The sequence below is a fragment of the Culex quinquefasciatus genome, chromosome 2 (assembly GCF_015732765.1).
Source record: "Culex quinquefasciatus strain JHB chromosome 2, VPISU_Cqui_1.0_pri_paternal, whole genome shotgun sequence".
Classification (NCBI taxonomy): domain Eukaryota; kingdom Metazoa; phylum Arthropoda; class Insecta; order Diptera; family Culicidae; genus Culex; species Culex quinquefasciatus.
The window spans coordinates 42394062-42414699 of record NC_051862.1 but is presented as its reverse complement, the minus strand read 5'-3'; the positions used below and the strand labels follow the sequence as shown (position 1 = coordinate 42414699).

Here is a 20638-nt window from a genome sequence, read left to right as displayed (position 1 = left end):
AGCCAAATCTTAAATCGATTTTTACTAAATAAAAAAAAGTATAGAATTGCAAAAACATACAGTCTTTTTTTTAAATCGAAACTATGGATAATCGAATCATTTTTGATGTCTTATTGAGCAATTTCCTACAAAATCAGCCGATTTCGAACATTTTTATTTTTTTGTATTTTTTGATTTGGCTCAAACTTGGTGGGGGCCTACCCTACCACCAAAGAAACTATTTTGTGTCATTGGTTCACCCATACAAGTCTGCACACAATTTTGACAGCTGTCCATACAAAAATGGTACGAAAATATTCAAACAGCTGTAACATTTAAGCGAATTCTCTGATCAATTTGGTGTCTTCGGCAAAGTTTTAGGTATTGTTTAGGACTATTGAAAAAAAGTACACGAAAAAAAAATGCCGATTTTTTAATTAACTTTTTTTTTACAAAAACATAATTTCCCAAAATACGCATTTTTTATTTTCGAGATTTTTTTATATGTTTTAGGATACAAAATCCCGCAACTTTTGAGCCATAGAGAAGTATGGTCAAAAAAATTGCGGCCAAATTATGAATTTTTGAAAAAATACTGATTTTCGGAAAACATCGAAATTTTATACAAAAAAATTACCTAACTTTTTAATGTAAAATTTAATGTTCAATCCAAAAATACTTTACAGAATTTTTGATAAAGGGCTCCGTTTTATAGCCACCAAAACATTAAATAAACACAAAACTAGGTTTTGTGCCTTGAATTTTTTACAAAATTCAAATCTATTTTTCATTTAAAATTGGGTATTTGTCCCTATTTTGGGCCTACTTAGCAGAGCGCATTTATAATTTGATGTATTCTCAAAGGCTGCATAGTTTGTTATACACGAATAAGTTGGTTTTTTAATGCTTAAGCTCGTACATTATCAACATTTTGATAAAAAAAACCTTATATCGCTGTAAAAGCACGAAAAACTAAAACACTTTTTGTCCCCATTTTGGGGATATTGCTCCTAGCATACGACCTTCTTTGTGCATATTTTCGGCCTACTTTCTGATTGGTTGAAATCTCGAAGCACGTGGCGACCTTTTTTGACGTACGGTTCAGCCCCAGCTCGTACAGTACAGCCGCACAAATTCGATTGACAAATATGCTAAATCATTGTGATGTTTTAAGCCACAAATCACCATTAGAATGATTTATTTCGCTTGCATGACGTACATAGTTAGCTTGGACATGATTTATATCATTCTTTACGTGTTTTAAACATAATTAAACAATTGTTGCGTAGCCAAACAACAAGCCCGTAATATGCCAGAAATACTGTAACTTGTAAAAAGCGCACACACACTGTCACAATTTGTAGAAGTGTCAAATGGACTGAAAATAGAGACATTCTCTTCGAGAAACTTTAATCAGTTATTATTTTGATTTGGTGGCAGTTTAGTGATTGTTTTTGCAACGGGATTGTGCAACCAAAAAAAAACATATTGCCGGTGGTTGGAGATTCGGGGGACGGCTCTCATTCGTGTGCTGAGCGATGAACACCTTGACGCTGAGCGCCAAGAAGCGATAAGCAAAAGTAGTGAAAATTTTTGACCTAATGGGCAAGTGGAAATTTGCTAAGAAAAATGTTAAGAGTGATTTATTTATTACATTATTTCTAATTTAAGAGAAAAAAGTGAATTATTCTGGCCCACCAAAATGAAGATAATGACAGCGCGAATCATTATCAAGTGGCAGATCCCTGCCAGATTTGGTGAAATGCTCAATTTCGTTGAATTAAGTTTGGTAGACCCAAAATAGGTACTAGGCCAAAATAGGGACAAATACCCTACTCATACTTTTATTACCTTGCAATATGGGTTTTAAATGGGGCAGAATTTTTTTTATAGATTTTCAACACATTATAATTTTATATTGGAGATCTTGAATGGATTTTCACTAAATTAATACGTCCCATTTATCTTCTTTTCCAGCGGTAGCAGTTCCGGCTCCAGCTCGATCCCGCACTCCTTCTCTGTCGAGGAGATCCAGAAGATCCGCACCAAGCTCAAGTCGTCCAAGTCCTACCCCAACGACTTCCTGCGACAGCAAAACGCCCAGCAGCAGCAGCAACAACAACAGGAAAACGCCGACCGCGACCGCCAGGACGACGCCGGCGACAACAGCTCTTCGGGCGTGAGCAGCGACCAGGAGGTGACGGTCACGTGCAACGAGGTGCCCAAACCGATGGCCCTGCTGGAGCAGAAAAAGATGGCGGTGATGATTACGCCGGCGAAGGTGCCGGTCCAGCTGCCGGAGGTTCGCAGTGATGAAGATGATGGCGACCAGAGTCCGAGTCCGCCGGCGACCGGCTTCCAGCGGCACAACTCGTTGACGCGGAAGCAGGCGGCCACGATTGCGGCCCAGCGGGCGAAGGCGGCTGCCGCGCAGAACATTCAGCAGCGGCACGCGGTCACGCTGGCCACGTTGCCGCCGCCTATTGAGGCGGATTCGGACGAGGGGGATGGAGGGGCGGCAGCGGTGCTGCCACCGCCGGCGGAATTTAGCGATTCGGTTGGGGGGTGTTCGCAGCCGCATGGAGGGGGAGGGGTTCATCATCACCACCACCATGGGCATGGGCATCATGGTGGGGGCGGGGGAGCGGGGGCTGGTCAGTACGTCACCGGACACAATCCCAACTGCAAGCGGGTCCGCATCGTGGGCGCCGTCCCAAAGGTCAATCGGCTAAACAGCCAATAAGCGACGGATAGACTAAAAGAAAAAACTATACATTTAGATAGACACGATTAATAGCACCACACACACCACACACACACACTCAGTCTAACAAGCATTTTAAAGGTTAGAATTGAATAAGGTTAGCGGATGCAGCAACTAGCGCGCGATCGTTTCGTCTTGTAAAGGAACCTTTTTAAACTGGCCTACGGAACCGAACAACTATAACTAGAAAAAAGAAGCTTGTTTCATTCGAAAAAAAATGCTTAACTCCATCAAACGTTTAGAGAAAATCGAAACTATTTAAAAAACACTTTCGTGCAATATCCAATTCGGTTCGTCATCAGCTGACAAAAGTGTGTAAAGAAAAAACAAGCTCAAATCGTTTAGCCAAAAAAAAAGAAAGAAAAAAATCATTCGACGGTGAAAGTTGGCGAATTCCAGATGTAATATTTTTTCAGTGTAGACGAAAAGCGCGCGCGCGCCGAAAACGTCCTTTCAAGTGCTGTTCGCAATCCAAGTAGGCACATGAACCATTTGAGAATTCGATTTCAAAATAGGCGCGCGCGCAGCTCGCGTCGTCGCCTGCTAAGATGATTTTGTTCGGTGGTAAGAAGTAATAGCAACAAGCCTCTTTGGTTTTTGATTAAGTGTCCTTTCCTTTTTTTAGTTTGGATAAATGTGTATAGAATATATTCATTAAACATTTCGTTTAGAGGATTAGCAGAACTTTACTTGGTTGTAAGATTTATTTTTTTGCTCTTTTCTTTCGATGATTTTAAAACGGCACGGAAAACTGTATAAATTTAGCACCTTTTGAGCGACAAGTTTTAACCCTCACGTGCGCACGTGCATTATATAAAGAATCACTTCAAACTTTCTGTCTTTAATTAATTACATTAATTAACAAGTCAACAGATAAGTGGACGAGATGAGCGAATCCCCAACCTGCAGCAAGCAGTCTGAGGAAGATGAGCGAGATGTTTGGAGGAAGGTCAATGTTTAAGTATACTCTACACTTAGTTGTAACTCACAAACACTGTTGTACATTTTATTTTCGCGCCCCTTCCCTTGTTTGCATAACACAAACCCGTTCTTTTGTAATATTTAGTGTTTAAATTCCTTTATACAAAAAACACATACACCACTATGAGAGAAAACCGAAAAAAAATTGCAGAGACAAAAAGACACCGATTCCCCTTCCCTTGAAAAACTACCGAATAAAGCAATGCGTGAATTAAACAACATTTATAAACATATATTTTTATACGTTTACGCACCTTATAAAAAAAGCGAGGGAAGAGAATAACCGAAGCGAATACATTTTAGACAACAACAAAACAAGTAAACTTATTAAGCACCTCACGTTTCCCCCCAAACAAGTAAAAACGCATTACAAAAAAAAAGCAAAACAAAAATATCTCATCGTCGTATATAAACAAACAAACAAAAACAAAATATGTAATGAAACAAAAGTGTACCGACAAATTACGATGGCCATTTAAACGTAAACGCGTAACGAAAGCGAAATTTTACTATTGACAAGAAGAAATTGAATGAAAAAAGTGAATAAGAAATATTAGAGCAAACGCAAATTATGCCGCCACCAATACAAAAAAAAAAACAAACACGAATAAAGCAAATCTGTCCGCGCTAAAATCAAGCACACACACAAAGAGAAAAAAAAAGAAGTCTAGCAAAACATTTTAAGCAGCAAGCATAACAACCCCCACACGGAAGTCATTGCGATTTGAAATCTCAGAAAAACAGAACACGTACTAAAACAAAACAAACAAAAAAACATACGCGCCCACACAATGCAACGCAATGGAAGCCTTTAGACAGAAACTCACAAAACGAAACTACAGTTTGCAAAACATGTTTAGAAAGCATGATAACGTACTCCAGGAAATAAAAAAAGAAAAAAAACAGACAGACTACAATCACACATACACGGAAAAAAACGCATACATACCGAACCACAAACATACATCTTCCCCCCTTTGGCAGAACAACAAAATTACAAGGGGAATGAGAAAAAAAACATACGCGTAAAAAAAGAAAGAACAGTAAAAACAACAATTTTGAATCCACAAGCGTCATTTTCAGCATGAATCAATATGATATTAAAGTAAAATGCTATAATTATAATAATGAAATAAAATAATAATAAAACAAAAAACAGTGTGTTGTTTATTTGAAAGAACCTTCCTCATCGAAAATTGAAACTGTGATTTTTTGTGAGTTTCTCTAAAAAAATCTTAAATGCTTTGTTATAAAGAGGATTCGTTTATTCGTAAAGAACTCTATTTCAATAAATAAATCTTAAATCTCACTATTTTTTTAGTGATCACGGCCTTTCGGGCTTGCGTGCATAAACAACGTGGCCTTCTAATTGTAAATTTGTATTTTTAACAATAAGCATAGAGCTTAACTTCCCATTTTCGCATAAATGTCCCATTTGCAAAAAGGAAGCAGATTTGCGAAAAAAAAACTGGAATTTCTCCAGATTTGTATAACAAAGTACTGATACACTCAAACCCCGATGGTTTGACACCAACTCTTGTCAAACGAACGGGGTCACTTTTTAGTTTGACACCCCTTTTACACGGAGTTCACACACACTGCTGAGCGTTTGTTTTGATAGTGTGCGTGAGCGCCGTGTAAAAAGTGACCAACCACCGGGGGTTGAGTGTACTGGATATTGGGTACTTTTGTTATCTTTTGAATCTTTAAATTTTACAAGTTTTTTTTTTAATTCCTGAAGAATCTTTTTGACTAAATACTAAATTGTGTTACCATAAATAATAGATTATCACCAAATATTGAATTGGATCACCAACTTTTAAGTTAAGTTTTGCTATAACAATAGAATTTAATAAGAGTCCATAAATCAGTCGTTCCTTAAGTTGTCAAACTAAAAGTTTGAAGTCATTTTTTCTCTGCTTTTGTAAACACATAAGGTTGACTCTAACACGAATTAAAACTCAGAATATGAGGTTTTAAGGTAGAGCAATTCCAGCTCAAATCAGGAATTTTTCTGGTACTTTTGTACCTGACCCTCTCCGATTTCAATGAAACTTGAACATTTTTGTGTATATGGAGCCAGTTGCACTCGATAATGACATTTGAGAAGGGCGTATGGGTTTTAAATAATTTTGTATTTTGTAAATTAAATATTGCTGTATCTCTAAGCCGTTACATCGTATCAAAAAGTGGTCAAAGACAAACTTGTAGGAAATTATAGATGGGCTTTTTGGAAAAAAATACACTGAAAGAAAAATACACGCCAATTCTACGAGATTTTTCAATTTTTAAGTTTCAAAGTTAAATTTTAAGGTGATGTCACGATTTTTTTTCGCTCAAATTTTTTGTGAAAGTAGCCTAAAATGTGACAAAAAGACTCACAAAAAATGCAGAATGGTATGTCTCTCCTAAAAAAAATACAAAAATCATTTACTTTAACTGTTTTTTTAAAGTGGTAAAAAACGAAAAAAAATTCAAAACCCGATAGCGGGAATCGATTCCCCAGAAAATTTTATATTAAAGTCCCCATATTAACCATCGTTCTATGTCCAATCTTTGTGAAAATACAGCGGGTTTAAACATAAAAATGTTGAAAAGATTTTTTGTTAGTTTTTGGCAATTTATATATGACAGACTTGATTTTTCAGTCTCGTGAATATTTTTATCGGAAAGCTCGTCCAAATTCCCATAAGTTTGTCTTTACCAGCTTTTCAATTTGACTAGTTTAAATATTTACGTAAGCTTATTTACTATCTAGGTTTCTACCACACTGAAAAAAATTTCTATTTTCAGTTATGAGCAATGTAATTATGCTTATATCTGTAAGCCCATACATTCAATTGAAATGCTGTCAAAGACAAACTTATGGGAAATTAGACGAGCTTTCCGATAAAAATAGTCTGTCTGTCGTATAGAAATTGCCAAAAACCACCAAAAAACCTATTTTTTTAATATTTTTAAACCCGCTGTATCTTCACAAGGATTGGACATAGGACAATGGTCGATATGAAGAATTTTATATAAAATTGTCTGGGGAATCGATTCCCGCTATCGGTTTTTGAAAATTTTACCGTTTAGACCACTTAAAAAAATAGTTTTAGTAAATTATTTTTGTATTTTTTTAGGAGAGACATACCATCCTACATTTTTGACAAAGAACTTTGTCCTAAGGGCACTGTCTACGGGTGTCAATCCAAAATTTCGCGAAGCGAAAGTGTAACGATTTGTGTAATCGTTTAAACGCTTATATCTTCCACCCAATTTAAGTAATCTGCATGCTTTATCCACCAAACGAAAGGGGAAGTCTTAAATTGCAAGTAGACTACCTCACAAAGTTGATAAAACTTTGTTAAAGTACTCAAAAGTTAAGATGAAAAATAAAAATTCAGACCGGGAAAATCCCGGTCGCTGATTGGTTGAGCGCAACCTTTCCCGAACACATTAATCAGATTCAAGTATCTAGCACTTAGCAAATTTTGCTCTCTGCCACTGCTTCGAAAGCGTCGAGCCGTCACAGCCAAGCGAGGTTATAAAAGAGCGCCGTGCCACCGGTTGAAGCTCAAACGAGTCCGAAGCTTTGCACGAGGAGGATCGAGAAGCAGCAGCAGCACAGCAGAGCCGCCGAGAGGAAGGAGAGAATTGAAAAATTGGAAAGAGAGGCAGAGCAGGCGCGGGAGGGAAATTTGCCGGCAACTTGGAGTGTCATCATCGCATGGTTTTATCATCGTCATAGGACGTTAAAATGGCCCTTTTCAGGGCCAATTCACACGAAAGAGTATTCTTTAAAAATCTGGTTGGGTACGGTAGTGAGTGTTTGTGTGTGCGGAAGGAAATCGAGTGGCAAGTTTGGGGCTTGAAAGAGCACCAAATTATCAACGCATACACACAAACGCGGGCTGGGGAGCTTCATTTGTGTGCGCCTGGTTTCTGCCGTGCAACTACCCTTCACGAGTTTGCTCATCCGATCGATCTTGGGGAAAATCGATTTTCGATATTAGTGTGGTTCCGCGAACACAATTTTAGTGTGGTTTACTACACACACACACACACACACACACACACACACACACACACACACACACACACACACACGAGCAAATCCACAGTCGATGGCGCTTTCTTGCTACAAATACACTTGCAACGCACTGTTTGGTGCTCTAGGTGGTGTGTAGTATGTGTAAAGAGAATGAATAAAAGATCGGAACCCAATTTTTGCGAAGCGAAATCGTTACGTGGCGATTTCCCTCTTCGCAGACTTCCCTCCTTTTCCTTCACACTGATTGGTTGAACAAACCTTTCCCGATCATCCTCTCCGAGAGACGTGAGATTGATGTATCTAAAATCATCTCCACTCAAGCTCATAATTTTCTGACAGCCGAGGAGTCAACATCGAGTGGCAGTTGCAGAATCAGAAGGGACAGCAGAAATTTCCCCCGGTCAACGACGTGGAGAGGTCGCCGAAATGGCTCGGGCCGTCGCAGGAACGAGACGGATTGTCGCTGCAGGCCATCAAGGAAGAACGTTAGGGACCGATGTGGTCAAGCTGCTGATCCCGGAAGGCTCCGGTTAACGGCATCAAGAAGGGGTCTCCGTGTTGATTGAGAACCAGTTAACTTTGGGTCAAGTTGGTTGTAGGTTGAGATAAAGTTTATGGTTTTTGATACTGGACATGAAATTTAACATTTCGGCAGTCGTGACCGCAATCCGGAGTGGCCGGAGGCCCCGCGGATGTTCCGAACGGGGGCATTTCCCGAACCAAAAGAGTTGGGGCAATATGGGTATCAAACTTTATGGTTTTTGATACTGGACATGAAATTTGAAATTTCGGAAGCATTGGCCACAATCCGGAGTGGCCGGAGGCCCCGCGGATGTTCCGATGAGGGGACATTTGCCGAACCATAAGAGTTAGGGCAATATGGGTATCAAACTTTATGGTTTTTGATACTGCACATGCATCTGACCATTATCTGAAGTTACGCAGTTAAAATAAATCGCTTATTTTACGCAGGAAGTAATAAATCGATTACTGCGATTGCCTTTTTATTGTGCCGCGGCGAAATTCTGTTTCTGGAAATAAAGAATAACTATTTCGAATTCAATTAGAGCCCTTGAAAGGTCAGTTTTAATGTTTGCTGTTGAAATTTACTTTGCTGCCGCCAATTGGGTACTAAAGCCCTATGCCAATTTTTATGTACAACGGTAAAAAACACGATTAAAAACCATTTCTGATCACTTTTTTCATTTTAATGCAAATTGTTTTTTTACAAGACAACATTTTTTCGATGGATCAACTATGGTCCCCTTGGAACGACCTGTCAAGTAGGAGCTTTTCTGTCAAGAAGGACCGCGAGGTTAATTTTTCAAAATTGATTTAAAAATCCATTTTAAGCTCTTTATGGTCGTACAAAGGGTCATTGTACTCAGAAAAATAAGCTTTATCGCTGTGAACAATAATATCAGCAATCTAAGCTTCATTTTAGGACCCAATTGATTGCAACAGCCTTGCAAAAACATTTCCGCATCTTGATAACTTTCGAGTGGTGAGGGAAAGTCGATTGATTTCACCTTGATTTCTATTGCAGCTCCATTTGCAATTTCCGTCCCCTTAGTTCGATAGGACGTTGATATTATGTCTTAAAACTATTCACAAAAGAGTTGTCTTATGTAATTATAAGGGAATCATGGGGAAATTTGGACCGGACATTCTTATCGAAAATTTCAACAATCATCTTGCAAAGTTCTTTGTCATACTGGTCATGTGTAACATAACCACCTGCACCTTTTTTGTGAGTCTTTTTGTCAAATTCTAGGCTATTTTCACAAAAATTTTGAGCGAAAAAAAATCGTGACATCACCTTAAAATTTAACTTTTAAACTTAAAAATTAAAAAACCTCGTTGAATTGGCGTGTATTTTTCTTTCAGTGTATTTTTTTTTCAAAAAGCCCATCTAATTTCCTACAAGTTTGTCTTTGACCACTTTTTGATACGATGTAACGGCTTAAAGATACAGCAAAATTTAATTCACAAAATACAAAAATATTTAAAACACTTACGCCCTTCTCAAATGTCATTATCGAGTGCAACTGGCTCCGTATACACAAAAATGGCTTATATAGGCCTAGGATAACATGTCTAAAAAGTTTCATTGAAATCGGAGAAGGTCGGGTACAAAAGAACCAGAAAAATTCCTGATTTGAGCTGGAATTGCTCGGTAAGGTAAGTGTAAAAATGGTTGGACGCACATTTGACACTAATTTCGAGTCATTCAATTTTAGAAGTTTTTTTTTCCTATTTTTGCTCGCGTTCCGTTGGAAAATACTTTTATTATTTTCAAAAAATCGTTTCTCGGTTTCCTGTAAATTGGGTCCTAAAATGAAGCTTTGATTGCTGATATTATTGTTTACAGCGATAAAGCTTATTTTTCTGCGTACAATGACCCTTTGTACGACCACAAAGAGTTTGAAATGGATTTTTAAATCAATTTTGAAAAATTATCCTCGCGGTCCTTCTTGACAGAAAAGCTCCTACTTGACAGCTCGTTCCAAAGGGACCATAGTTGATCCATCGAAAAAATGTTGTCTTGTCAATATTTTTTTTTGCATTAAAATTAAAAAAAGTGATCAGAAACGGTTTTTGATCGTGTTTTTTACCGTTGTACATAAAAATTGACATAGGGCTTTTGTACCCAATTGGTAACATTTTTTGAAACGAATCCGGGGGAATTAAAGAAATAACATCAAAAACAGCCCATTAAATTTAATACGACCTTTTCAAATGTTTGGATTGATTGTTAAAACTTGAAAATATTTTTCCAAATCTTGTAAAATTTCAACCTTTCCAATGCAATACAGCAAGAGTCAAACATAAAAACCGGGTCTTATTATTTCAGTCAAAGATCCCTCAGTCTACTGTTTAGCCCAATCGGAGAACTTTTTTCGGATTATGCTGTTTAGTGAAGATTGCGTAATACATTAGGATCAGATGGTATAAGGAATTGATATTTTTTGGCAAACTCAAAAGTAGACAGAGTGTCCTCTTATTTCTCAAAACGGAAATCATCTGCCTCCATAACACAAATATCCTTAACGTGAAGACTTCCATCATTGTCATGATTTTTCCTTCAAAGATATAAATTTTGCGTCGCTTTCAATATTTTGACAAAAATTCTTCAACAAGTTGTTTAGAATAGTGCCCTACACATGCTGATTCCTTTTGGTAACGATTATCCCATTCCTTGTTAAGTTATGGAAATCGTCATTAATCAATGATTGCCAACTAGGACGTCAATGACTGTGCCACAAAAGTATATAAATTTTGAAGCACAATTGATTTAGATCAAAAATTCCTTCAGTGGCTTCAAGAAGGCAACAACCGGCACATGCTGATTCCTTTTGGTGCTGAAATTCGTTAAATTGAATTTAATACACAATTTTTTATAATGATGATTAATTTTCTTCGAAAATGATCAACGGCTTCACCTTAAAACACATTTCAAGAATTACATCATCACACAATACAAAACCTTCATTCCTACAGGGATCACTTTCATATAGCACCAAACGCTATCACCACCCAGACCAACATTGATGTTTATTATGCTTTTGCAAGCATAAATTCTTGACCGTCACCGTTGTAGGAAAAATAATCTTCCCGCCTTTTTGTATTTGTTTTTTTTTTTCAACTGAGCCCAGCAACATTTGATCGATTCAGCACAATTTGTCCTCGGGGCGCTGAAATCGCGATCGCATTCCCTCGAGTTCCCTGCCGGAATCGCAGGAAGCCATGCCGCAGCCGTGTTCGTCGCCAGTCAGTGAAAATGGAGAAGTCCCCGAGTGATCCGCGTTAGGGTGATGCATTTTTTTTGTTATTTTGACGGGATGTTATTTTTCTAAACAAATATTTAGAATGTTATTGCGAAAAAAGTTTTAAGTTCCGTAAATCGAAAATAAATGGTTAATGAAGTCAACTTTCAAAAAAGATCCCCAAAAAATTTCACCCTAATAAAATATGTCTCACTTGTTGGAGGGAAAAGGAACGATGGATCGCGATCGGATCAACTGCACCGGTAGGCACTTTTGACCCAATGTCTCGACAGTTGACGATTCCAGTGGCCACCGGGGACGGACGGGCTTGACTGTCCTGGGAGATAGCTCAGTTTAGTTTTGGCGCTTGTGGAGATAATTTCGTGCGGAATTAAGGGTGATACTTTGTGTGTAATTTGTGCAACATTGTTGTTAGTAATTCGTGCTTTCCATTTCATTAGGGCACAAAATTTTGTAAACAAGAGTGTATCCCTCTCACACCTTATGCAAACTGTCATTTGAGTGAAAGGGATACATTATTGTTTACAAAAGTTTTGTGCCCTTTTGAAATGTTAGGCTCCAATTGATTGTGTTCCAAGTATTCGTTAAAAAAATTTAATTTATAGTGGAAGTGTCATGTGAAAAAGTGAAGAACGTTTACTGGAAGCATCAACGCCAGTCAAGAACTTACCGAATTACGAAAGCTACATTATTTTATTAATAAAAAAAAGTAAAGCATAGCGTGTACAATTGAGCAGTGAAATCACGAATTGTGACTGGTCACATAAATATATTGTTTGAATCAATGTTTATGGAAAAGAAAAACTGAATAAATATTAAAAAAAAGTAAAATTAAACGCCAACTAAGCAGTACACTATCGCCGTCTTGCTACGTCAGTGCTTTTAGTTTAGCCGAGCAATAAAAATGATGGAACCTATGAATGTTAACGATTACGACAACACTGTGATAATAAAACTCACAGTGGTTCAAGAAAACGGCAATAGTGAACATATGCTACAGCATCACGGCATCCGTAACTTAACTAGTTATAGCATAGTTTCAAAATCTGAGCTACGTTTCCCGGAAGTGAGAAAATGGAGAGACACTCATCTGTACTGGATTGACGACGTCGGTGACCATGTATTTGTAGACGACTCTACCGATTTGAAATGTTTGGCTCGATTTGTGCACACACAAGCAACGCCCAAGATGCTCCATTTCGTTCTTCAACGCAACAGGGCACAGCAAATGCCAGCGAAAGTTTTGTTCAGCGTCGAGAAGAAATGAAATAAGTGTGGCAAAAGAGTTCACTAAAATAAAATGAAGGTTACCACTTTAAATAAAGTTGCAAAGTTTTCAATAGAACGCAAAGAACATCCTCAGAACACCACATTCAGAACACCAAAAATTCAAAAGCTACAGCCAAAAAATAATTGGAAAAACTAAAAAAAATCAAAAATAAGTAAAATTTTAAAACTTTGTAAATAAAAAAAAACAGTTCGTACTCTATATTCCGAAGAACTTTTCAAAATTTCCAATCTCTCTTTTTATGATTCAATATGGCGGCATTTAAGAATTTTCGAATTTTAGAATTATAGAATTTAAATTTCTTAAAATAGATGAATTCGACAAAATTACATCAAATTGTATGGTTCATATAAGAATACAAATTGGTTGCACCGTTAAAGGTACAATATGGGTCATTCCATCTGAAGCGGAACAGCATTTGAAAATTACCCTCTCCGATCCTGCTCAAATTTGGCAGAGCTGTTGATACTATCAAAGCATGCAAGAATCCCGAATTTCATCCAAATCGGACTACCCCCTCCATTTTTGTACCTCCCCAAAAAATTGACTTTTTGGCGATTTTTGACCAAACCTCCTAGTTTCAAACGGCGATAGCTCAGGAACCACAAATCTCAGAAGGTCGGTCTTAGACTCAATTTTGAAGGAAATTGGACGTAGAATCCATTTCCGTGATCAAAATTTTGATTAATTTATTTTTCTACCTGTATTGCGCAATTGAAAACTTTAAACGGCCGTATCTCAAAACACCCCAACTTATTTTTTTTATTTGACCTCACCATCGTGTTTCCCGGCCAATTTTACATAAGAATCACTTATCGACAGAAATGAATATGTTTCATTCCAGAGATATCGAATTTTAAAGTTTAGTGTTTTCGAGATTACCTACATCAGCTTCATTCGACGCATCTGCTAGAAGCACACAGGCGAGCTGATCAATAACTGCTACCTGGTCATTTATTGAAATAATATTTCATCATAAATAATCTTTATCAAATTGGGCAAAAAATAACTGTATAACACTGTAGGAATCTGGAGTTTAATCGCGAATGTGTATCTGCTCAAAGAAAATAATGAAGTGAATTTCTGTGCTAACCCATAGGATAGAGTAATAACGACACACAGTAAAGGGCAGAATTGGATTCCGACGAAGCGAGCAGGAAAATGCAATTAATCTTGTTAGTAACACTGAACAATAAGTGCACGATACATTATTGAGTAAAACATATGAAAAAAAAAAATTGTTTATACGTTGTACTCTAGTGGAGTATGAAAAGGATTTCTGGATACCTTCCAGAAATCCTTTTCATACTCCACCAAAAATTTAAGAAAATAACAAAGTTTGATCTGCTGCAAAGTGGCTAATTCCCCAAATTTAGTTGCGATGATTTTGACACCGTCCAAACTACAGTTTTTTTTCTTCTTTAATTCTTAGATTCTTGGAACACAATACGGCTGCTGTCCTCACGTATAAGGATTTTTTTTATTAAATGTACCTTGACCAAAATCATCATTTAATCAAATGGAGCTGGCTCACAATATAAAAATTGATTTAATATGATCAATCTTTTAAACCATAAATCAGATTTGCCAAATTATGGCAAAGTGTCAATAATAAACTATAATAATAATAATAATAATAATAATAATAATAATAAAGCAGGTTTTGGGGTTTTGCTGAATGGCACTATTTTGTTACCGCCCATGACAAAGGCCCTAGTCATGGCCTCGAAGGTACTCTAAAACGGTTAGCAACACGTAAAAAACGGTGCATTCAAAATAACCCAATAAATATTCCTTTCACAAAAATAGATTGATCAAGGTAGGGGAACAGCATCTAATTTCAGCGTTCCTCTAATGTTGCCATAGCTTATTAAAAGCGTTTTCAACTGAAATCGAGTGATAAATAGCTCAATGAGAAGTGAACAAGCAAGTTTCTATCAAAAGTTTTGCAAATTTTGTTGTTCAAATAGTGAAAATGAGCAAATTGGATGAAACTAGGAGCGAGGACTTAACCTGGCAAACATACGAGAATTTCCCCTATTAGCCATTTGAATAAATATTTGCGTAAAATTATAAAAATATAAATTAAATTAACAGTCTGGACCCGGAGCCTAATTTTTCTGTTACATTCTTATTGGAATTCCATATAAACTGTAACGGGAACTGCAGGCACCGGGTCCTGACTATTAATCATCTCCCAGAACACCAGGTAGCAGTTATTGATCAGCTCGCCTGTGTGCTTCTAGCAGATGCGGCGAATGAAGCTGATGTAGGTAATCTAGAAAACACAAAACTTTAAAATTCGATATCTCTGGAACGAAACATATTCATTTCTGTCGATAAGTGATTCTTATGTAAAATTGGCCGGGGAACACGATAGTGAGGTCAAATCAAAAAAATAAGTTGGGGTGTTTTGAGATACGGCCGTTTAAAGTTTTCAATTGCGCAATACAGGTAGAAAAAATAAATTAATCAAAATTTTGATCACGGAAATGGATTCTACGTCCAATTTCCTTCAAAATTGAGTCTAAGACCGACCTTCTGAGATTTGTGGTTCCTGAGCTATCGCCGTTTGAAACTAGGAGGTTTGGTCAAAAATCGCCAAAAAGTCAATTTTTTGGGGAGGTACAAAAATGGAGGGGGTGGTCCGATTCGGATGAAATTCGGGATTCTTCAATGTTTTGATAGTATCAACAGCTCTGCCAAATTTGAGCAGGATCGGAGAGGGTAATTTTCAAATTTGCACTTTTTCGTGCACAGTTGAGATGGAATGACCCATATATTATTTGCCAATTAAATTTACCTATTATTTCAACACACATATTTAGTCTATTCAAAAACAATTGGGTACTAAACTGCCCATGTTCGCATAAATGTCCCATATGCAAAAAACAGAAAGCTGAGAAAAACGCATTTGTAGTTTGTCCCATACATAAGGCTACGTGTTAAGTTTTCGCGAAAAAACTGGATTTCCTCCAGATTTCTAGGACAAAGTACTGGATGTTATAGGCTCTTTCGAAAGAACACACAATTTTGAACTAAACTCTAGACTAAACTGCATCAATAACTCGAAATCGACGAAAATGCATATGGGACATTTATGCGATCAGGGACAGTAAAGCCCTGTGTATTTTTTTTGTACAAAGATAAAAAAAAACACGATTAAAAACCATTTCTGATCACTTTTATCATTTTAATGCAAAAAAAATATTGACAAGACAACATTTTTTCGATGGATCAACTATGGTCCCCTCGGAACGAGCTGTCAAGTAGGACCTTTTCTGTCAAGAAGGGCCGTGAAGTTGATTTTTGAAAATAGAATGAAAAATCCATTTTAAATCCCTTGCGGTCGTTCAAATGGTCATTGTACTCAGAAAAATAAGCTTTACCGTTGTGGACAATAATATCACAAATTCAAGCTTAATTTTAGGACCCAATTCTAGCAAAACAATGCAAAAGGACCGAAGCCGAAGTGTAAACAAAGAGTCTATCCTGCTCACGTCAGTTGATGTTTACATTCGGAACGAGCAGGATAGACTCTTTGTTTACACTTCGGCTTCGGTCCTTTTGCATTGTTTTGCTAGAATTGAAGATAAAAAATTATTCCTAAACAAATATTTATTTGAAATTATTAAACACAAAAGAAATGTGTCTTTTAAAAGTTTTTAAAAGCAATTTGTTTTTAGAATACAATTTTTGGTAAGGGTATTAGCCGTGCTGTAATATTGGCTTTAGTTAACTTTTTTTTTCAGGGTAAAATATTAACACTAAAAAAATCGCAATATCATTTTCATTAATGAACTAAGCCTGAAATCGTTAACATGAAAAAAAAACGTTCTCAATAAAAACAGACATTAGAAAAACTACCATCAATTCAAAATATACAAAAGTCCCTTAAAAAAAACTACTTCAATTTAGTAATAATAAATCCTAAAAAAATTACAACTAATAATAAAATGCTTGATTTCACCCAACTCAACATCCATCACTTGCAGTCACTTTTCAACAAGAAAGAGAAGAGAGAGCTTGCAGAAAAGTACGAGAACGCTTTGGTGCCGATTTCGTGCAGAATTGCAGAATTCTGCAGTACGGGAATAGAGTTATCTACGTGCGCATGTATTGCGTGTACGTACACGAAAAAAAGTGAGGTTAAATTTTGTACCGACCAGCAAATCAAATGGTGTGCTAGTGTGCGTGAGAGCGGGCTTAGATAACTCTATCGAGAAATTAAAAAGAGAGATGTGAGCCGGTAACATGGAGTGAAATTTTCGCAGCTGTCATGGAATACTTCACAGCAGCTTGACAGAAAGTTTAACTCCATGTTGCACTTTTAATTTCTCGATAGACCTTATAAAGGCTTTCTAGTCACAAATTTACCAACACATTCAAAGTATGTTTACATGACAGCTGGACGTTTGTTTGCATCAGGTTTCCTATCTCTTTCTAGCAAAAGTTTTTTGTCAGGCGACTTCTAGCTGGTTTTTTTGACTGGCTGCCCGATACGTCAGACAACATACTTCGCAGGGCTGTGACAGCTACAGGTCGATCATTGCACAGTGGTCCAGATCGCAAAATTAAGTGGAAAATGGATTTTCCGAAAAATGGTGACGTTTTGGAGCTTTGGTGTCTTCAGAAGAGTTGTTGCAAATGGAAAGGGGCAACTTTTGGTTTGGTTCAAAATTAGGGTGGTTCACGATTAGGGTGATTTTGAAAATCTAACTTTTCAGGAATATTTTGGGAATTTTTTGTCTTCTAAAAGTTGATGGGCTTGCCAATCCAAGCAACTTTGTCGAAGACACCAAAATTTTATCTCGTAATCTACGCCTTCTATGACCAAATTTATAAAAGCATCTGAGCAAACCTTCAAAAATCAGTTTTTGAACGTGGCAATTCAGGGTTAACTTTTAGAGAAAAGTGATATTCGGAGCACTTTAGAGCTCTACAAAACAAACATTTTCATTTTTGACATGTCAATTTGGACTTAAGGGTCAAAAGTTACAGCCATTTTAAGGTAAAAAAGATGCAAATTTAAAACTTAAATATCTCAAAATGGCGCAAGCCAAATTTTAAGCACTAGGTTGCATTTGAAAGAAGAGATCTAGCACTACAAACGCTGAAAAAATCTCAGGGGTGTTTTTCTTTAAACTTGAGATATCTTCATTTGAAAAAGTCTAATTTTCAAGGGAAAACCATATGGGACCACCCTAACGAAATTCGAAAATTGTCCAAATATATGTTTTTCCATGTAATTTTGCCCGCTGAATCTGAATCTGCCCTCAGAATTGAGCCAAAATGTCAACAAATCGATTTTTGGTCATATTTTGGGTTTCCATGTAAAATTATCATTTAAACCCAAAATATGACCAAAAATCGATTTGTTGACATTTTGGCTCAATTCTGAGGGCAGATTCAGATTTAGCGGGCAAAATTACATGGAAAAACATATATTTGGACAATTTTCGAATTTCGTTAGGGTGGTCCCATATGGTTTTCCCTTGAAAATTAGACTTTTTCAAATGAAGATATCTCAAGTTTAAAGAAAAACACCCCTGAGATTTTTTCAGCGTTTGTAATGCTAGATCTCTTCTTTCAAATGCAACTAGTGCTCAAAATTTGGCTTGCATTTGAGATATTTAAGTTTTAAATTTGCATCTTTACCTTAACTGTAACCCCTTAAGTCCAAATTGACATGTCAAAAATGAAAATGTTTGTTTCTAAAAGTTAACCCTGAATTGCCACGTTCAAAACTGATTTTTGAAGGTTTGCTCAGATGCTTTTATAAATTTGGTCATAGAAGGCGTAGATTACGAGATAAATTTTGGTGTCTTCGACAAAGTTGCTTGGATTGGCAAGCCCATCAACTTTCTAGAAGACAAAAATTCCCAAAATATTCCTGAAAAGTTAGATTTTCAAAATCACCCTAATCGTGAACCACCCTAATTTTGAACCAAACCAAAAGTTGCCCCTTTCCATTTGCAACAACTCTTCTGAAGACACCAAAGCTCCAAAACGTCACCATTTTTCGGAAAATCCATTTTCCACTTAATTTTGCGATCTGGACCACTGTGCATTGTTTGCATCAGGACACTGTGACGAGGAGTTCGTCATTTTTGAGTTAAATTATTTTTTTTTTCACTGGGCCTAGAAAGCCTTATGTTTAGTAAAAGTTTTCCAATTTTTGTTCCATTTTTTGTTGATCTAAAAACGTAACTTTTTGAAACGAATTTAATGTAGTGCAGTAAAAATAAGCCTATAGAAAAAAAAAATGAATCGAAACTGTATTAAATGACAAAGAAAAATAAAATTAGGAAAAGTATTAAATAGGCCTCATCCACAAATGACGTAGCATTTTTGGAAAATTTTTGGCACCCCGCTTCTCCCTCCCCTCTTAGATTTTTTCCCATACAAAATTCAATAATTTGAACATATTAAAAATCTGGTAAAAAAAAATCATATACCTACAGTCATCCCACGTATTCGGAACAGTTTGCAGATCAGCCAATGTTCAAAAAATCATAAAAAATCGATAATTAAACAAGATGATTTGCTATAACCTTCATGTGAAAGCTTATCTTGTGATATTTCGATTGAAGTATCAACCGATAGAAGAATTTTACGTTTTATATAATTTTTTGAAGAGAAAAATTTACCCTTGAAATCCATTAATTCGGAACACTTTTTTTCTTACAAATGTAAACAAACTTTGGCAATTTGGAGGCAATGTTTTTCTGCTCTGGATAAAAAAATTCTTGAAATGTCTTTTTTTTGTTGTTCACTACTTTTACTAGTAAAATAGCAAGAGAACGTCCAAATGAAGGTCCTAAAATGTAGGGTCGGTAGAAAAGATGCATTTGGCATGCTTTTGATAAATTCTCTCAAAAGTGTTCCGAGTTCCGGGTTGTTCCGAATATGTGGGATGGCTGTAAAGCTTTTTAATGAAAAATTATTTAAAAAAATCCACACAGTTAATTTGTGTTAGAAGTTCAAACCATCTTCCTCATAAATAAATCACACAGTTTTATGTTAGAATTATACCAAAAAATTCAGTAGGCGATGTTCATCACGTGGATACGAATCAAATCCAGGTATTTGAGGGAGTCCCTTTTAATTTTTCGAAATTAGGCATATCTCCGCTATTATTGAAAACTTTTCTCTACCATGTAATTTTATCGAAAATATTTTTAAATGGCTTGAAATAGTAGTTTAGGCAACAAGTTGCAAAATGGGATTTTTTGAGCACGAGTCGTACATTTATCCAACGAGGAAAAAATCAAGTTTTGCTACGAGTTCCATACAACATTTTGTGCAATTCCGAAAAACACCCATTGAGTGAAATTTTAAGTAAAATTTTCATGTATTTTGTCAATAAATCGTTTAAATCTAAAAAATGTTGCTTTTCAAAGCAAGTGCTGAAAAGTTCAACTTTTCAGCACCCATTTCAGTGCTGAAAAGTAGAACTTTTCAGCATTTATTGTGAAAGTGTTGCTATTCGATTCTGTTATTTTTGGTACAGAAAAGTAGGCTTTTTCGTCGCTCAAGAATGACAGGAAAAGTAAGTAGTTTCACGACGGAATTGCAAAAAAAAAAAACATTTTTTAATCGTAATGTTCTCGGAAAAATACACCGTAAATGGTGCCATAAATTTGCTACCATAATCAGGGGGTGGCATTGTGTATGAGAGGTAATTTTAAGGTGAACAACAGGGGTGAACAACAATTCTAGTTTTTTAAAAGGTCCTTTAAACATATGAAAGACAATATCTCATAGGTCCTTTTCGAAAAAAAAACTTCAGAATTGAACAT

General features: G+C 36.4%; 1 protein-coding gene across 14 annotated transcripts in view; it reads left to right on the top strand.

Annotated features, from left to right (window-relative positions):
• LOC6042198 (SH3 and multiple ankyrin repeat domains protein 1) overlaps positions 1–4880 on the top strand; it is a 254779-nt gene extending 249899 nt beyond the window's left edge. For all 14 annotated transcript variants that reach the window (XM_038255171.1, XM_038255169.1, XM_038255170.1 and 11 more), the window contains one exon: positions 1957–4880. In XM_038255171.1, the coding sequence (XP_038111099.1) occupies positions 1957–2722 (766 nt within the window). In that variant the 3' untranslated portion in view covers positions 2723–4880. The remainder of the gene's footprint in view (positions 1–1956) is intronic.
• Positions 4881–20638: the final 15758 nt, after the last annotated feature.